Below are 14,730 nucleotides of genomic sequence, written 5' to 3'. Positions count from 1 at the left end.
TAGTCCATCTCGGATTAAGCAAACATTGCTGTGAGTTTAAAACCACTTATCATCCTTCAGGGTGACTTTTAGGGCAAAAGTCACATCTTTGGATACTGGAGCTTTTTCTCTCCCTTGGGCTTGGGTGGTCATTTGAGCGGCCAACTGATGGGGGAGGAGCTCTGGTTTAATTATTTCTGCTTTGGAGGAATTGTATTGCGGCATCTGTGACAGTGCTTCTGCCAAAAAATTCTTCCCCCCAGGAAGATAGCGCAGAATGAAGTCAAAGCGGTTAAGATATTGTGCCCATCATGCTTGTTTAGGAGAAAGCTTGTCAAGAGTTTTTAGTGCCTCTAAATTCTTGTGATCAAAAGGTATTTTACTTAGCTCTAAGAAGTGTCTCCAGGTCAGGAGCGCCCATCTCACGGCGTCTCTTTCTCCCACACAGCTCATTGTTGCTCAGTCTCAGAAAGTTTTTGGGACGTGTAAGCACAAAACTGCAGTTGTCCGCTTTCATTTTCCTGCAGTAATACTGCTCCCACAGCCATATAACTTGCATCAGCTTGTATAAAAAATGGTTTCACCTGCTCAAAACTTTTAACACTGGCTCAGCCGTAAACAAGCACTTGAGCTTCTCAAAAGCAGCTTGGCATTACATCAACCATTTAAGCAGTTGACTAGGTTTAGATTTGTCCCCTCCTTTAAAGTAAATTCGTAAAGGGGAGAGCTATTTGAGCAAATGAGGGAATGAATTGCCAGTAAAAGTTTGCAAGTTTGCAAATCCTAGGAAGCTTTGCAGCTGCTTCCTAGTGTGGGGTGGTACTCACTCCAGCACATCTGACTTTTTCCAGGTCCATTTCAATTCCTTTATGCGAGAAGCGGTAGCCTAGATAATCTATCTTACTTCAATGGAACTCGCATTTAGAGACTTTGGCATACACTTTGGCAGCTTATAGTTTTTGGAGGACTGTTCTCACGAGCTTCACGTGTTCTGCTTTGATTTCAGTGTAGATTAAAATGTCATCTAAATACACAAGCACCCCCTTGTATAGATGCAGGACTTCATTAATCAATTGCATAAACATAACTGGGGACTTCTGTAGTCAGAAAGGGAGCATTTTAAATTGGAAACAACCCAGCAGGCAATTAAAAGCAGTTTTCCATTCATCCTCTCTCTGATCCTCACACGGTAATAGGACTCCAGCAAGTCCAGTTTAGTAAAGATCTTGATCTTGGCAAGATGGGCTAGCATGTCTTTCATCAGAGGTAGAGGGTAAACATTCTCTACACACACACAGTGTTTAACCCTCTATAGTCCACTAATAGACGGAGGGTCCCATCTTTCTTTTCCCAGAATAGGAATGTTGCCATCACCCTGGGTCACACTGGTTGAATGAAGCCTCAGGCCAGATTTTTATCAATGAACAACTGGAGTTCTTCCAGCTCTCTAGGGCTCATCTAGGACAATTTTGGTTTTGGCAACTTGGCACCAGGCTTCGACGGATCTCTATAGCAGGGCTTTTCAACTGGTGGTACGCGTACTATCTGTGTACTTTGGCACGTGGCATGCAACCATCCTAGAGAAGTGTAGCGGGGGAGGGGAATGAGCTGAAGCAACCCAAGCCTGAGGGAGAGGCAGCTGGAGCTGCAGGACTGTTGGGCTTGACAGAAGCCCCAGGAGCACCGGCAGGCTCCAGCTGATTGGCACTTCCGAAAGCAGCGCAAAGCTGGAGGTGAACTGAAGAAAAGGGGAGGTGAGGAGAGGATATAAAAGGAGGTGGTTTTGGCAGGAAAGGGGAAAAAAAGACAACAGGGAAAGAGAAGAGGACAGAAAAGAAGCTGTGGAAGGAGAGCTCAGCAGGTGGGGAGGAAAAAGAGACAGGGAAGAAGATGTTGCTGGAAGAAAAGGTCCCCTGGTTCATTTTCTCCAGCCAGGAGAATGCAATCAGCGCTGATGAAATGAAAAGCCGGCAGACGAGCATGTCAAAAAGGAGGTGGGTTTATTTCAGAAGCCAGTGGGTTCCTGGTCAACTGGCAACTTGAATGGATTACTATAAGGATTTTTATACAGTTTTTACAGCATAATTCAGAGGCTCGGTTTGTGTGCTTTGGTTATTGAAATATTTTAGTCTGTTTCACAAAGGCTAGCAATGAGTCCAAAGTGTTGGCTTCGTACGTTTAATCCCTTTAAACAAATGTAATTAGTTTTACCCCCTTATCTTGAGTCTGTCTATGGCAGGGGTAGGCAACCCAAAACACTCAAAGAGCCACTTGGACCCGTTTCCCACCGAAAACAAAACACTGGGAGCCGCAAAACCCTTTTAATATCTAGAAGGAAGATTAACACTGCATATATCCTTTTTTACCTTTATCTATCTATCTATCTATCTATCTATCTATCTATCTATCTATCTATCTTTCTATCTATCTATCTATCTATCTATCTATCTATCTATCTATCTATCTATCTACCTACCTACCTACCTACCTACCTACCTACCTACCTATAGGATATATGCAGTGTTATCTTCATTTTAGATGTCAAAAGGGTCTCTCTCTGTCCCTCCCTTTCCTCTTTCCTCTCTCCCTTTCTTTCCTCCCTCTTTCTCTTTCTTTCCTTTCTCTTTCCTCTCTCCTTCTTTCCTCTCCCTTTCTCTTTCTTTCCTCTCCCTCTTTCTCTCTTTCCTCTCCCCCCTCTTTCTCTCTCTCTCTTTTTCCTCTCTCTCTCTTTCTCTTTATTCTTTTTCTTTCCTCTTTCTTTCTCTCTCTCTCTTTCCTCTCTCCTCTCTCTAATTGTGTCGGATATGCACTGAGAAATCTATTTGCAGATTGACAAAAAAGTAACACGAACCTATTTATTGTATATGTTTTATTATAAATCGTGAATTGTATATTGCATCTGTACATGTACATCTGCTGTGGTTTTGTGATGTGCAAATTTCAGCATGGGTTTCATTGAGGTTTTCAGTTGCTTTTCTATTGTTTGGGGGAGTTTAAAAAATTGTTTTGGGTTTGTTTGGTTTTTTTTTTGGCAGGACACACCCAAAGACCCAGGTTTATATTTAAAAAAAACTAGGGAAAAAATGGACAAGCTAATACACCCTTTCGCTGAAGGGGGAGGGAGGGGGGAAAAGGGAGCGAAGTTTTCTGAGTTCTCATTGACTACCTGTAAGCCCAAATGAGTACATTATTCCCTCCTCCGTGTGCACCCCTTTATGCCAGTGCTGAGCTCAGGGTGTGTGCATGCGCGTGTACGCATACGTGTGACTCCCCGCTTCCCCTGCTCCCCTTTTATCCTGCTCTCTATTCCCTCCTTTTCCTGTTTTGGAAACTTCTGTACTCCAGTCCTCTGGATTGGCACCATCTAAGCCGCTGCTGGTTGTTTGATTCCTTTTCCTGGCCAAAAAAATCGTCTTCATCCAGCCCCCGAATCCCCCCCACCCTCTCCCGCACCCCAATTGGTCTTTTTGTGTATTTAGGAAGGAATTTTTAACAGACACTTTTTATATTAAAAGAAACCTATATATTGAGTGACAAGGCTGCCTCATGTGCTTCTGTTAGCTGTTTGGTTGGATGCTCCTTGGGGGATCTGGGGGGGCAAAAGGGGAGACAGCTTTGCGGCAAAGGCTTCGCGGGGCGCTGCTGGCGGGGCAGGACAAGCGAGGCGGCTGTGAGGCTCGCTCTTGGCTGCGCCCCGGAACAGCTCCAAGGGAATTGAACCCAGCTTCCTGGTGCTGGCATCCAGGAGGCTGATGCAGCTGAGTTCGCGCCGCGACAGAAACTAGCCAAGCAGCACAGGTGTGAACGCAGCCACGGCGGCAGCCTTTGCACGTGAGGCGGCCGAACGCGGGCCTGAGATTTGGGCTGCTTGCAAGCCAGCGCCCCTGAAAAGCAGAGTCTCTCTTTTCCCCCGTCGACGCTCCTGCTCCAAAGCCTCCGACCCCTCCATTCTACCAAAGCGCTGCCTGCTTTCCTTTTTTCTCCTCCTTTCCCTCGGTCCCAACTCAGTTCAGAGGGATGGATGAGAGTTCTCCTGGCCCGCGTTTCAAAGGCATGATTAGACGCACGATGCCCACAATAACTGGACCACAAGGTGCAACTTCCCCCAGGATGCAGAAAGAATTTGGGCAAGCGACGTTTTGGAGATCAGGCCGGGGCTAAGTCGGGCCCTCATGGGGCGCAATTAGGGGTGGCTCCGTGGAGTCCCGGGCGCCTGACTCATGGAGGAAGCTGGCAGGGAGCCCACAATTAGCAGGCCCGCCAGGAGGCGGCTGAGGTGGACACCCCCGCGGCGGTCAGGTGGCCCCGCCAAGCCAGACGGGATTCCTGGCCAGCCTCGCTGGGGCTCCTTGGCCTCCCCGGCCAGCTGTCTGGTCCAGTCTTTCCAGGGCCAAATTCTGCAGGCTGTGATTCGCACAGCCCCGGTCCAGAGGAGCGCCCTCACCCCGGTGGATGGGGGGCTAGGAGGGGAAAGCCCCTTCCGATGCCCAGAAAGCAGCGCTTCCTCTCCTGCTCCGGGCATGGGAAAATGGGCGGAGATCCCGGGAAGGCCAAGCGTGGGGGGGCGGAGGCAGCAGAAGGCGCCCGGGGCACCACGGGCCGGCCCGGGGAGATGCGTGGCCGGCTCAGCTGCCCAGGCATGGAACAGCCCGGGGATGGCCCAGGAAGTGATGCCCCTGCTGGCCACCGGCCCAGCCCAGACTGTTGCCCAGCCCGGGGAGACGCATGGCTGGCTCGGGTGCCCAGGGAGCGGCCCGGGGACGGCCCAGGAAGCAATGCCACAGCTGGGACTGCTGCCTGTTATAGGTAAGCTGGGGGGCATGCCACCTGCCCCATGGCCGCTTCATGGCGGCGTTCCGCAGACTCGGAGCCCCCTCCCTCCCCCCTGCCACTGACCCTCTGTCTCCGGCTCTGCTGCTGCTTGGCCAATGGTCGCACCGGCTGGACATTGCAGGGGCTGCTCTCCCTCAGGGCTGCGGCTTGCGGGAGGGAGAGCAGCGAAGGCTCTGGCGGGCCGCTCCCAGCAGGAATCCCGGGGCTTCCCCATGTGGCTCCCCAGCCACATGCGCCTGGGACGGGGCCAGCTCAGGAAAGGGACTTCCTGGCCGCCCTTCTCCCAGGGGGCAGGGCACCCAGGCGCAGGGCCAATCAGGAGCCTTGCGAGGGGGCAAGTATGCATGAGAGAGAGGGGAGGAAGCGCAAGTGCCTCTCTCTCTCCTTGTCTATCTCTGCAAATGGCGGAGGAGGCTCCGGAGCCGCAGGGGATGGCTCAAAGAGCCGCATGAGAATTGCTAACCCATGCCCTAGCCCTTTACTTGAACAGTATCAGGTTGGGCAAGGCTGCTATACAACCAAGTAAGTTTCACAGATTTAAAATCTATATATACAAAGTAAAATTGAGAATATAACTGTTACAGTGATCAGATATAGTGAGAAATTTCCATTTCACCTGTGCCTCTTGCCATTTCCTTTCTACATCTGCATACATTTTCCCTAACAGCAGTTAAACTATACTGTATTGCCAGATCAATTTTTATCATTGTGCCACTAATCCTAACATGGTTTCATTAAGCCATTAATCACTAATAGACATGCTTGGACTCAGTAAGAGCATATTATTTCTGTTTAGTTTAGTTCCTACTTTGTAGTTCCTACTTTTGTTCCTACCTTTTTCAGCTCTCCTTTACTGCTGTATTTCAAAAGAGGCACATATACTATCTAAATTCTGGTATAAAGCTGTTCACTCATCTATTACTATTTTCTAATATATATTTTAAGTGATTTTTAAATGCCAAATGATTTATATGTTACATTTCATATAAAGAAGTGTTCTCAATATATTGAAAGATCATAGTAACAGTTCAAAGATTAAAACTGTAAACCATATATTTAATTGAAAATATATGAATACACATAACAATATGAATACATTATTACATGATCCAAAATTTTATAATATTGATTTAAATAATGCATGCAATCTGTATACAAGAAAATTATACTGAATAATACAAAGTACTATACCTGTACTTTTAAAATGTATTTTAAAGCTGCCAATGTCTATTATCAAGAAACATTTATAACCTAAAAATAAACTTATACATTTTGTGGTTTTGTATGGAACATCTCCCATAGAATCACTAAACAGAAGGCTGGGGGGAGGGGGGTTATACAAAAAAAACATAAAACATAATGAAACTTACTTAGTTTATGCTTTAATGAATTTGATATTGAGCTATGTAGATTCTCCTCCAAATTTGCAGATTTATCTAAAAATAATACAGAATATAAAAAAATACAAAAAGGAAAAAATTAGAAGAGTGCCAGATGCAATATTACTATGGATGTACTTAAGTGTAAATTAGTCTGAGCTTGGAAAAACTGTCCAGGTGTCCCATTCAAAATTTGGAATATAATGTTTCAAATTACCCTGAGAATTTGAGTAATTGTCTTGCACCTTACTTTTTTTAAACCCCCTTGGACAAAACAGGAACTTTAATTGTTATGAGTGGATAAAATAATTTGGAGGCTTGGTAGAATGTAAAAAACACTTGTAAGTCATTGTTTTTAGTGCCATTATAACTTTATACTATCACTAAACAAATAGTTGTTAGTTGAGGACTAGTTGTATTAAAAATGCCAGGAAAAATGCTTAGGAAACTATAGGCCCGTGGTGGCGAACCTATGACTAACGTGCCACAGATGGCACGCAGAACCCTCTCTGTGAGCACGCGCGCCGTCGCCCAGTCCTAGGCCTTCAGCTGGATTTTATAAAACCTTTTCGCTTTAGGCCTCCGCCGCCGTGTGCAAAAAAAAAAAGATTCAATCAATTTCAACTTCTCACGGGAAAAAAAAAATCTCGCAAAGTTGGAATTGATTGATTGAACTTTTTAGTCCTACCCAGTCTGCCATTACCACTGCAGCCATGCCCACCCAATGGGCCACACCCACCCAATGGGCCACGCCCACCCGACACCCGACGATACATAAGTGGGTTTTGGGTTTCAGATTGGGCACTCGGTCTCTAAAAGGTTCACCATCACTGCTATAGGCCAATAACATCTTTCCCACAATATTTAAATTACTTTCAGACATAAGAGCAGACAACTTCCAAGATTACTTACAAGAAAATAACATCTTTCCAATAGAACAGAAAGAAAATGAAAGAAAAAGAAGAGATACAAAAGATCAAATCCTGATTAAAGGCTAAAGATTTTTACTTAACGGTCCTGAAAGCTGATTCACCATCAACATCACGATCTAAAGAAATGATAGACTTAACAGAACAATTACTTGTTGAATTGCCTGGAGCTATATCACCATCTGCAGGAGATTTTCAGTGTCAACAATTGTTTGAGGAAAAAGAAGATCCAAAGGAGCAAAGAATGACCCGTGCAGCTTACAAACATAAGGAGAAAGAACAACAAAAAGGACTTGCACCTAAAACATATTCATTTACCTCAGAGGGAGGGGCAAGGCCAAAGAGATCTGTTATGACAGATATACAAGGAATGCTCCAGAAGCTTCACAAGCCAAAGGACGGTTAAGTTGATGACGTTGAATGTAAATGGTTTGAATTCACCACAAAAAAGGAAGAAAATATTTTACTATTTGAAACAACATAAAAATGATATTATACGTTTGCAAGAAACGCATATTACTTTAAAAGATCAAAAGTATTTGATTAATTCTAGATTGGGACTTCATTTTATTGCTCCAGCACCGAAGAAAAAAGCAGGTGTGGTTCTTTATGTTAAGAAAGTTACTGCCAAAATTAATAGATTTTGATACAGAAGGAAGATTTGTGCTTATTGAACTTTTATTGAATGGAAGAAAATGCCTTATTGTTGGCTTATATGCACCCAATCAATACCAGCAGCAGAAACAATTTTATAAACTTTTGCATCAGAAGATAATTCAATTGGATTATAAATCTGTCATTATGATGGGAGACTGGAATGGTGTTATAGATCACATGAAAGATAAAAAAAACTTTTTCTAAAGTGCTGACTCAAGTTAAATTGCCTAAAAGTTTTTTTGCATTGCAAGAGGATTTGGAATTAAGAGATATTTGGCGAGACCGGAATATAGGAGAAAGGGACTTTACTTATTTTTCGGATAGACATCACTCTCATTCTAGAATTGACTTTTTTTTTTGATAACTAATGATTTGCTCTCCAGGGTTAAGAAAGTGAAGATTCAGGAAGGTACCACCATCGTGGAGATGTGCATTCATATCACTTATACCGAAGGAGGGTCAGGACTTGACTCAGCCCAAGAATTATAGGCCAATATCCTTATTAAACACAGATTATAAGATTTTTACAAAACATTTAGCTAATAAATTAATGCAAGAATTGAAGCGGATAATTCATGTTGATCAATCTGGATTTATAACTGGTAGATACATGAAGTACAATGTTAGACAAATTGTGAATTTGCTTGAATATTTGGATAAAAACAATCAAATTCCAGCGGCTTTTATCTTCTTGGATGCTGAAAAGGCGTTTGACAAATTGGACTGGCAATTTTTATTGCGAGTGGTGGAGAGAATGAATTTTGGAGACAGATTTTGGTCAGCTCATAAGGCTATTTATCAACTACAATTAGCACAAGTCATAGTAAATGGAGGATTGACAGACATATTTAAAATTGAGAAAGGTACAAGGCAAGAATGTCCATTATCACCTTTATTATTTGTTCTGACACTGGAGATTTTATTAATTAAAGTTCGTGAATCATCGGTCATAAAAGGAATTACACTAGAGGAGAATGACTATAGGCTGAGAGCTTTTGCGGACGACCTGCTTTTTACCTTATCTCAACCTATTGACTCTGCAAGAAATTTGACACAGATTTTGACTCAGTATGGGAAAGTTTCTGGATTTAAAGTAAATAACAATAAGACTAAAATATTATCTAAAAATATGTCTAAGAAAGATAAAAGAGACTTTGGTTAATTTAACTGGTTTTGAAATAGTAAAAAAGGTGAAATATTTGGGTGTTTACATCACAGCCTCCAATGTTAAATTGTACAAAAATAATTATGATAAGTTATGGACAAAAACTCAAAAGGATTTAGATGAATGGAAAAACTTACAGTTATCCTTGTTGGGGAGAATTTCAGTGGTTAAAATGAACATTCTTCCTAAGTTTCTCTTTTTGTTTCAAATGATACCTATCTTAAAAAAGGATTCAAATTTGGAGGTGTGGCAAAGGGGTATCAATAGATTTATCTGGCAGGGCAAAAAGCCGAGGGTTAAATTTAAAATTATGCAAGATGTACGGAAAGAGGGGAACTAAAAGCCCCAAATTTAAAATTATATTATGATGCGGTGGCTTTAACTTGGATTAGTGATTGGATTAATTTAACTAATAGAGATATATTAATTCTTGAAGGTTGGGATTTATTTTATGGATGGCATGCTTATTTATTTTTTGATAAGAAAGTTGATCAAGTCTTTAAATCTCATATTTTAAGAATTGCACTTTTGCGAGTTTGGAAGAAGTATTATTATAAATTAAATTTTAAAATTCCAATTTGGGCAATTCCAGAACATGCAATACAAGGAATCACAAGGGGAGTTAAATTGGAGGGGATTGTTTATAAGGATTTACTTATCTTAAGGGGACGGGAATGGCAATTTAAAGTATTGGAAGATTTGAAACGAGATAATATTCTCCATTCCTGGTTCTCATATTGTCAATTGGTTGATAGGTGGCGTATAGATCAAAAGCTTGGTTTAACTTTGGAAGATGTAAATTGGATAAAGCAGATTAAAGATCAAAGTAGAGCTCATATTAGGAGAATTTATAGTGTTTTAATAGAACTGAATTCGGAAACAGAATTAGTTAAAGATTGTATGATTAAATGGGCACAAAATATTCAAGACCCAATTACGCTGGATACATGGGAAGCAATTTGGGTAAGAAATGTGAAGTTTACTCAAGCACAGAATTTAAGGGAAAATTTTTATAAAATGTTTTATAGGTGGCATTTAGACCCCCCCCAAAAAATTGTCTTGCATGTATCCTAACCTGCAGCCTAAATGTTGGAGATGTGGTAATTTAGATGCAACTTATTATCACATTTGGTGGACATGTAGGGACGTAAAGGCTTTTTGGATTAAGATCTGGTGGAACATCCAACAGATTTTTAAGAAAAAGATAAAATTCACACCACAATTATTTTTATTGGGTATTATGGAAAATTTGGATCTTAAAGAAATGAATTTGATGCTGTACTGCATAACAGCAGCAAGGTTATTGGTCGCTCAAAATTGGAAGAAGGATGTATTACCTACTATGGACGATTGGAGATTGAAGGTGTCATATTTTGCAGAAATGGCCAAGATTTCCGCATATTTGAAAGATCAATCTCAAGAAAAAAGTATTTTGGTATGGAGAAAGTATGAAATTAATAATTATCATATTGCTTTTGATTAATTTTTTTATTATTTTTATTTACTTAGTATAATTTATATATTATTATATTTTATATTCATGTTTATTATTGTATATTAGAGTTAAAGTATGTTAATATTTGATTGTATTATGTTTGGGTAGCTTTATTTAGATTTGGGATGTTATGTGCTTATCCCTGTATTCAATTCTGGGAGGTCCGGGAGGGGGAGGGGGGAAGGGGATGAAGGGGGTAGAGTTATATAAAATTTGGTGTATTACTATGTTAATACACCAACAAGCGGGCCTGGCCTAGGGAGGATTTTTAAACTGGGTTTTTTAGAAATTTTAACTATCACAACACAAAAATTTTGGTTTTAATTTGGTTTTATTCGGTGGGGTGTGTGGGTCTTTCTTTGTTTTAATAATGTTGTGAGCCGCCCTGAGTCCTTCGGGAGAAGGGCGGGATATAAATTGAAATAATAAATAAAAAAATAATAAATAAATAATGTAATTTTTTTTTTGTGAAGAGAAGGTGGTCGGCTGGTACCCCCAAACTGCATCCGAAGGTTGAGGAAAAGAAGGAGGAGGGATGTGTAGGGTAATTGGAAGAGAAAGAGGAGAGAGGTGTGGGTAGGAGGGGAGGAAAGGAAGAGGGAAGTAGGTAGGAAGGGTGAAAGAGAGGGTGGATGCGGGGGGGGGGAACTGCCGATCACCTCCGAAAATATGATGTTTAATAGGGTTTTGTTTTTTTATGTGCACCATATTTGTATTAAGAACTTGTTTATTTGAAAATTAATAAAATTTGTAAAACCGAAAAGATCAAATCCTGATTGATAAAATGGTTTAAGAATTGCAAAGTTAATAAACCATATTGTCTGAATTGATTATAAAAAGATGTTTGATTCATTGCTGCATAATCACATAATCATCAAACATTTGGAAACAATCGGTCTCAGTAAAAATTTTAAAAAAATACTGAAACTTAAAAGACAGAATTGATGGTTGGAAATAAAAATATGGGATTGACAACATTAAGAAAGACATCTTCCAGAAAGATTCATTATTACCCTTATTTGTCATTGCTATGATCCTTTTCAGTGATTTTGAAGAAATCAAATCTTTGGTTACCAAGCCGCAAAAATTGTTAATAAAATTTCATGTTTGCTTTATATGGATGATCTAACGCTTTATAGAAAATCAGAAATTGATATCCAGTCATCGACAATATTATAAGAATTTTTAGCAATAGATATAGCAATGGATTTTTGCCTCGAGCAGGTGTGTTGGCCCTGCATAGCTAGTAATGTGGACCACAAGAGATAATAAAAAATATTTAAAAAACAAAAGAAGTGTATTATTTATATACATTAACTATATTATATTATATTATATTATATTATATTATATTATATTATATTATATTATNTATATATATATATATATATATATGCGACCCAAGACAATTCCTCTTCACTCAGTGCAGCCCAGGCAAACCAAAAGGTTGGATACCCATGGCCTAAAGAAATGCGCTACAATAGCAATAAATCAGGGTAAAATCATGAATTGTGATGAACTGAAATACTGAATGGCCAAATCATTAGGAGCAAACCGGATAAAGTCTACAAGTATCTGAGCATTTTATGGTAGGATAACATTAAGCATGAACAAGTTAAAAATGTGTTTAGTAAAGAATACATCTAAGAAGTAAGGAAAGTGGTTAAGACAAAATTGAATTGTGAAAACCTAATTAAAGCCACCAATATCTGGCCCATATATGTTAGATAACAAATTGATTATAAATAATAATATAACACAGTCACCAAAATGATTCACTGGGATTTTTTTATAATTTTTATAAAAATTATTATGTGTCAGTAATAAAAGATCAGTGGGAACACAAAGTTGAAAAGATACTCAAAATGAGCAAGTTGAAATATTATGGGATTTCTGGACACAAACTAGCTCCTAACACACCAGATTTTAATGGTAGTTGAAAAGAAGAAAAAAGTGGACAACTAATGTTGCAATAGCAGGGTACAGTAGAATAGAAGACAAAGAACTGGAGAAAACAAACTGTCAAGATCTGGAAATTGACATTAAAAACTACAGCATAAATCAACTGTGGTGATCTCAGTGATTATTGGCATAATGGATGTCATACCAAAAAAAAGCATTTAGAAAATACATCAACTGACTTACAAAATTTCAATTCAAGAGGCCATCATTCAAAATTTCAATTCAAAAGGCCATGTGAGATCCACACATATACTATTTTGAAATCCTAGATTCTTTGGTAGAACTTGATACATATGAAATCCAATACCAGCTAAAGAACTGGCAGCTGTAATTTCACACATTTCTATATATTAATATGAACGCATATACTATAAAGCCAGAATTGACTGCAAAAGCCATTCCTGCGAAGGAGCTTAAGAAACAGTGGACTTCTTAGTTTGCTGCTGCAAGAAGATTGCACCAACTGACTACAAGAAATGACATCACAAAGTAGTAATAATGGTGCACTGGAAGATCTGCAAGAAACATCATTTGCCTGCAAGTTTCTATGGAGATTCTCAGTCATCCAAGTCATATCAACATATCAACTCTGAACAGATACATCAAATTCACACGGAAAGATGTTAAAGAAAATAGTCTAGACTTCTTGGACTCTGCAATACCCATTAAGGGGTATTGTCAGAAGCCTTAACATTAAAGTTTACAGAAAACCCCCACACAGAGATCAATATTTACATTTTGATTCTCACCATCCACTGGAACACAAAATGGGAGTTATCAGAACTCTACACCACCAAGCTGCAGGCCTGCCAGCCAGCAAACATAAGAAAAAGAATTAAAACACTCAAGGAACCCCTCAGAACATGTGGCTATCCCAACTGGGCCTTCATCAAATCCAAAAAAAATCCCAGCAAGAGCTCCTCCATAATAGAAGAAAACAATAAATGAAACAATGTTGTCATTCCATTGCAGGAATGGAATGTCATTGCAGGAATATCTAAAAAGCTCAGGAGGATCTTCAACCAACACAACATACATGCACAATTTAAACCCAAGAATACATTAAGGCAGAAGCTTGTCCACCCCAAGGTTAAAACACCCAGACACAAACTGAGCAATGAAATAAGACATGTGCAGATCTGTAAATTGGGGAAACAAAACAACCACTTCATAAATGCATGGTACAATATAGGAGAACAAACTCATCAGGACAAGATTCAGCAGTCCATCTACATTTAAAAGACAAAGGCCATTCTTTTGAAGACAGCCAAGTCCACACTTTGGACAGAGCTGGTTTGAAAGAAGGGTCAAAGAGGCCATCTATGTCAAAATTGAACAGCTCTCTCTCAACAGAGAGGGACAGATACAACATAATTTATCTCCAGTTCACAGTACAGTCCTTTCAGCAGTTCCAAGAAGACTCCACATCCATTTGCACCACTCAGGTGACCTTGAGGACACAGATAAACCAAGTGGCCCCAACAACTCTCTAAAAGAATGCAAATGGTCAGTTGTCTGCAAGGAATATAAATCCTTTGATTCCCCACCATCCAGTAGAGAAGCTTCTTGGATGAGAAGCAAAACGTCTTCAAAGAAAAACAAGGAAGTCCAGTTGCCTCTTGAAAAGGCACCTATGGGACAACCATGACCTGGATGACTGAAAATCTCCATAGACAAGGAAAAGACCATATTTGCTTGGTCTACATATTGTTGAAAGAAAAATCTTCATCAGGGTCCAGTCCAAGCTGGGAATAATCAACCTGGAGACTGCTTTAGAAAGAAGGTTGTAGTTTATTGAAGAGGAGAGCCAGACAGAAAGATGGCTCTGGAAAAATTGTAGTAGGGAATGGTTTTTTATACCTTCTTGGGCTTTTGTTTGGAGTTGTTCCTGTGGCATGAACTTTGACCTGAGTCTGCCTTTCTGATATTCTGATGGTGGTGGGTTAAACCTATTATGTCCCAAAGGTAATATCCTGCTTCCCTGGGGCTGTGGCTGATGACTGTGGGATTTTTTGGTATGAGGGATTGTTGATTCTAGGGATCTTTTTTTCTAATCTCAGCTTCCGGACTCTGTTTGACTCTGTTGCTCCCGAGGATGTGGACAGGGTCTTGGGAGGGCTGAATGCAACCACGTTTGTTGGATCCGTGCCCCTCCTGGCTGGTACTGGCAGCTCGGGAGGGTACACGAGCCTGGCTCCAGGGAATTGTTAACGCTTCTTTGCAGGAGGGTGTCTTTCCTGCGGCCCTTAAGGAGGCCGTTGTGAGGCCCCTCCTCAAGAAGCCTTCCCTGGACCCAGATGAGTTGGCCAGTTATTGCCCAGTCTCCAACCT

The 14,730-nt window shown here is 40.6% G+C and overlaps 1 protein-coding gene across 1 annotated transcript in view; it reads right to left on the bottom strand.

Annotated features, from left to right (window-relative positions):
* The window catches only part of CENPC (centromere protein C), a 63,965-nt gene that overhangs the window by 47,578 nt on the left and 1,657 nt on the right, over positions 1-14,730 (bottom strand). The window contains exon 2 of the mRNA XM_015815163.1: positions 6,183-6,248. Within this exon, the coding sequence (XP_015670649.1) occupies positions 6,183-6,248 (66 nt within the window). The remainder of the gene's footprint in view (positions 1-6,182; positions 6,249-14,730) is intronic.

The sequence above is a fragment of the Protobothrops mucrosquamatus genome, unplaced genomic scaffold (assembly GCF_001527695.2).
Source record: "Protobothrops mucrosquamatus isolate PMUCROS unplaced genomic scaffold, P.Mucros_1.0 scaffold320, whole genome shotgun sequence".
Classification (NCBI taxonomy): domain Eukaryota; kingdom Metazoa; phylum Chordata; class Lepidosauria; order Squamata; family Viperidae; genus Protobothrops; species Protobothrops mucrosquamatus.
The sequence above is the reverse complement of the archived record's forward strand: the minus strand, read 5'-3'. Positions and strand labels throughout refer to the sequence as shown.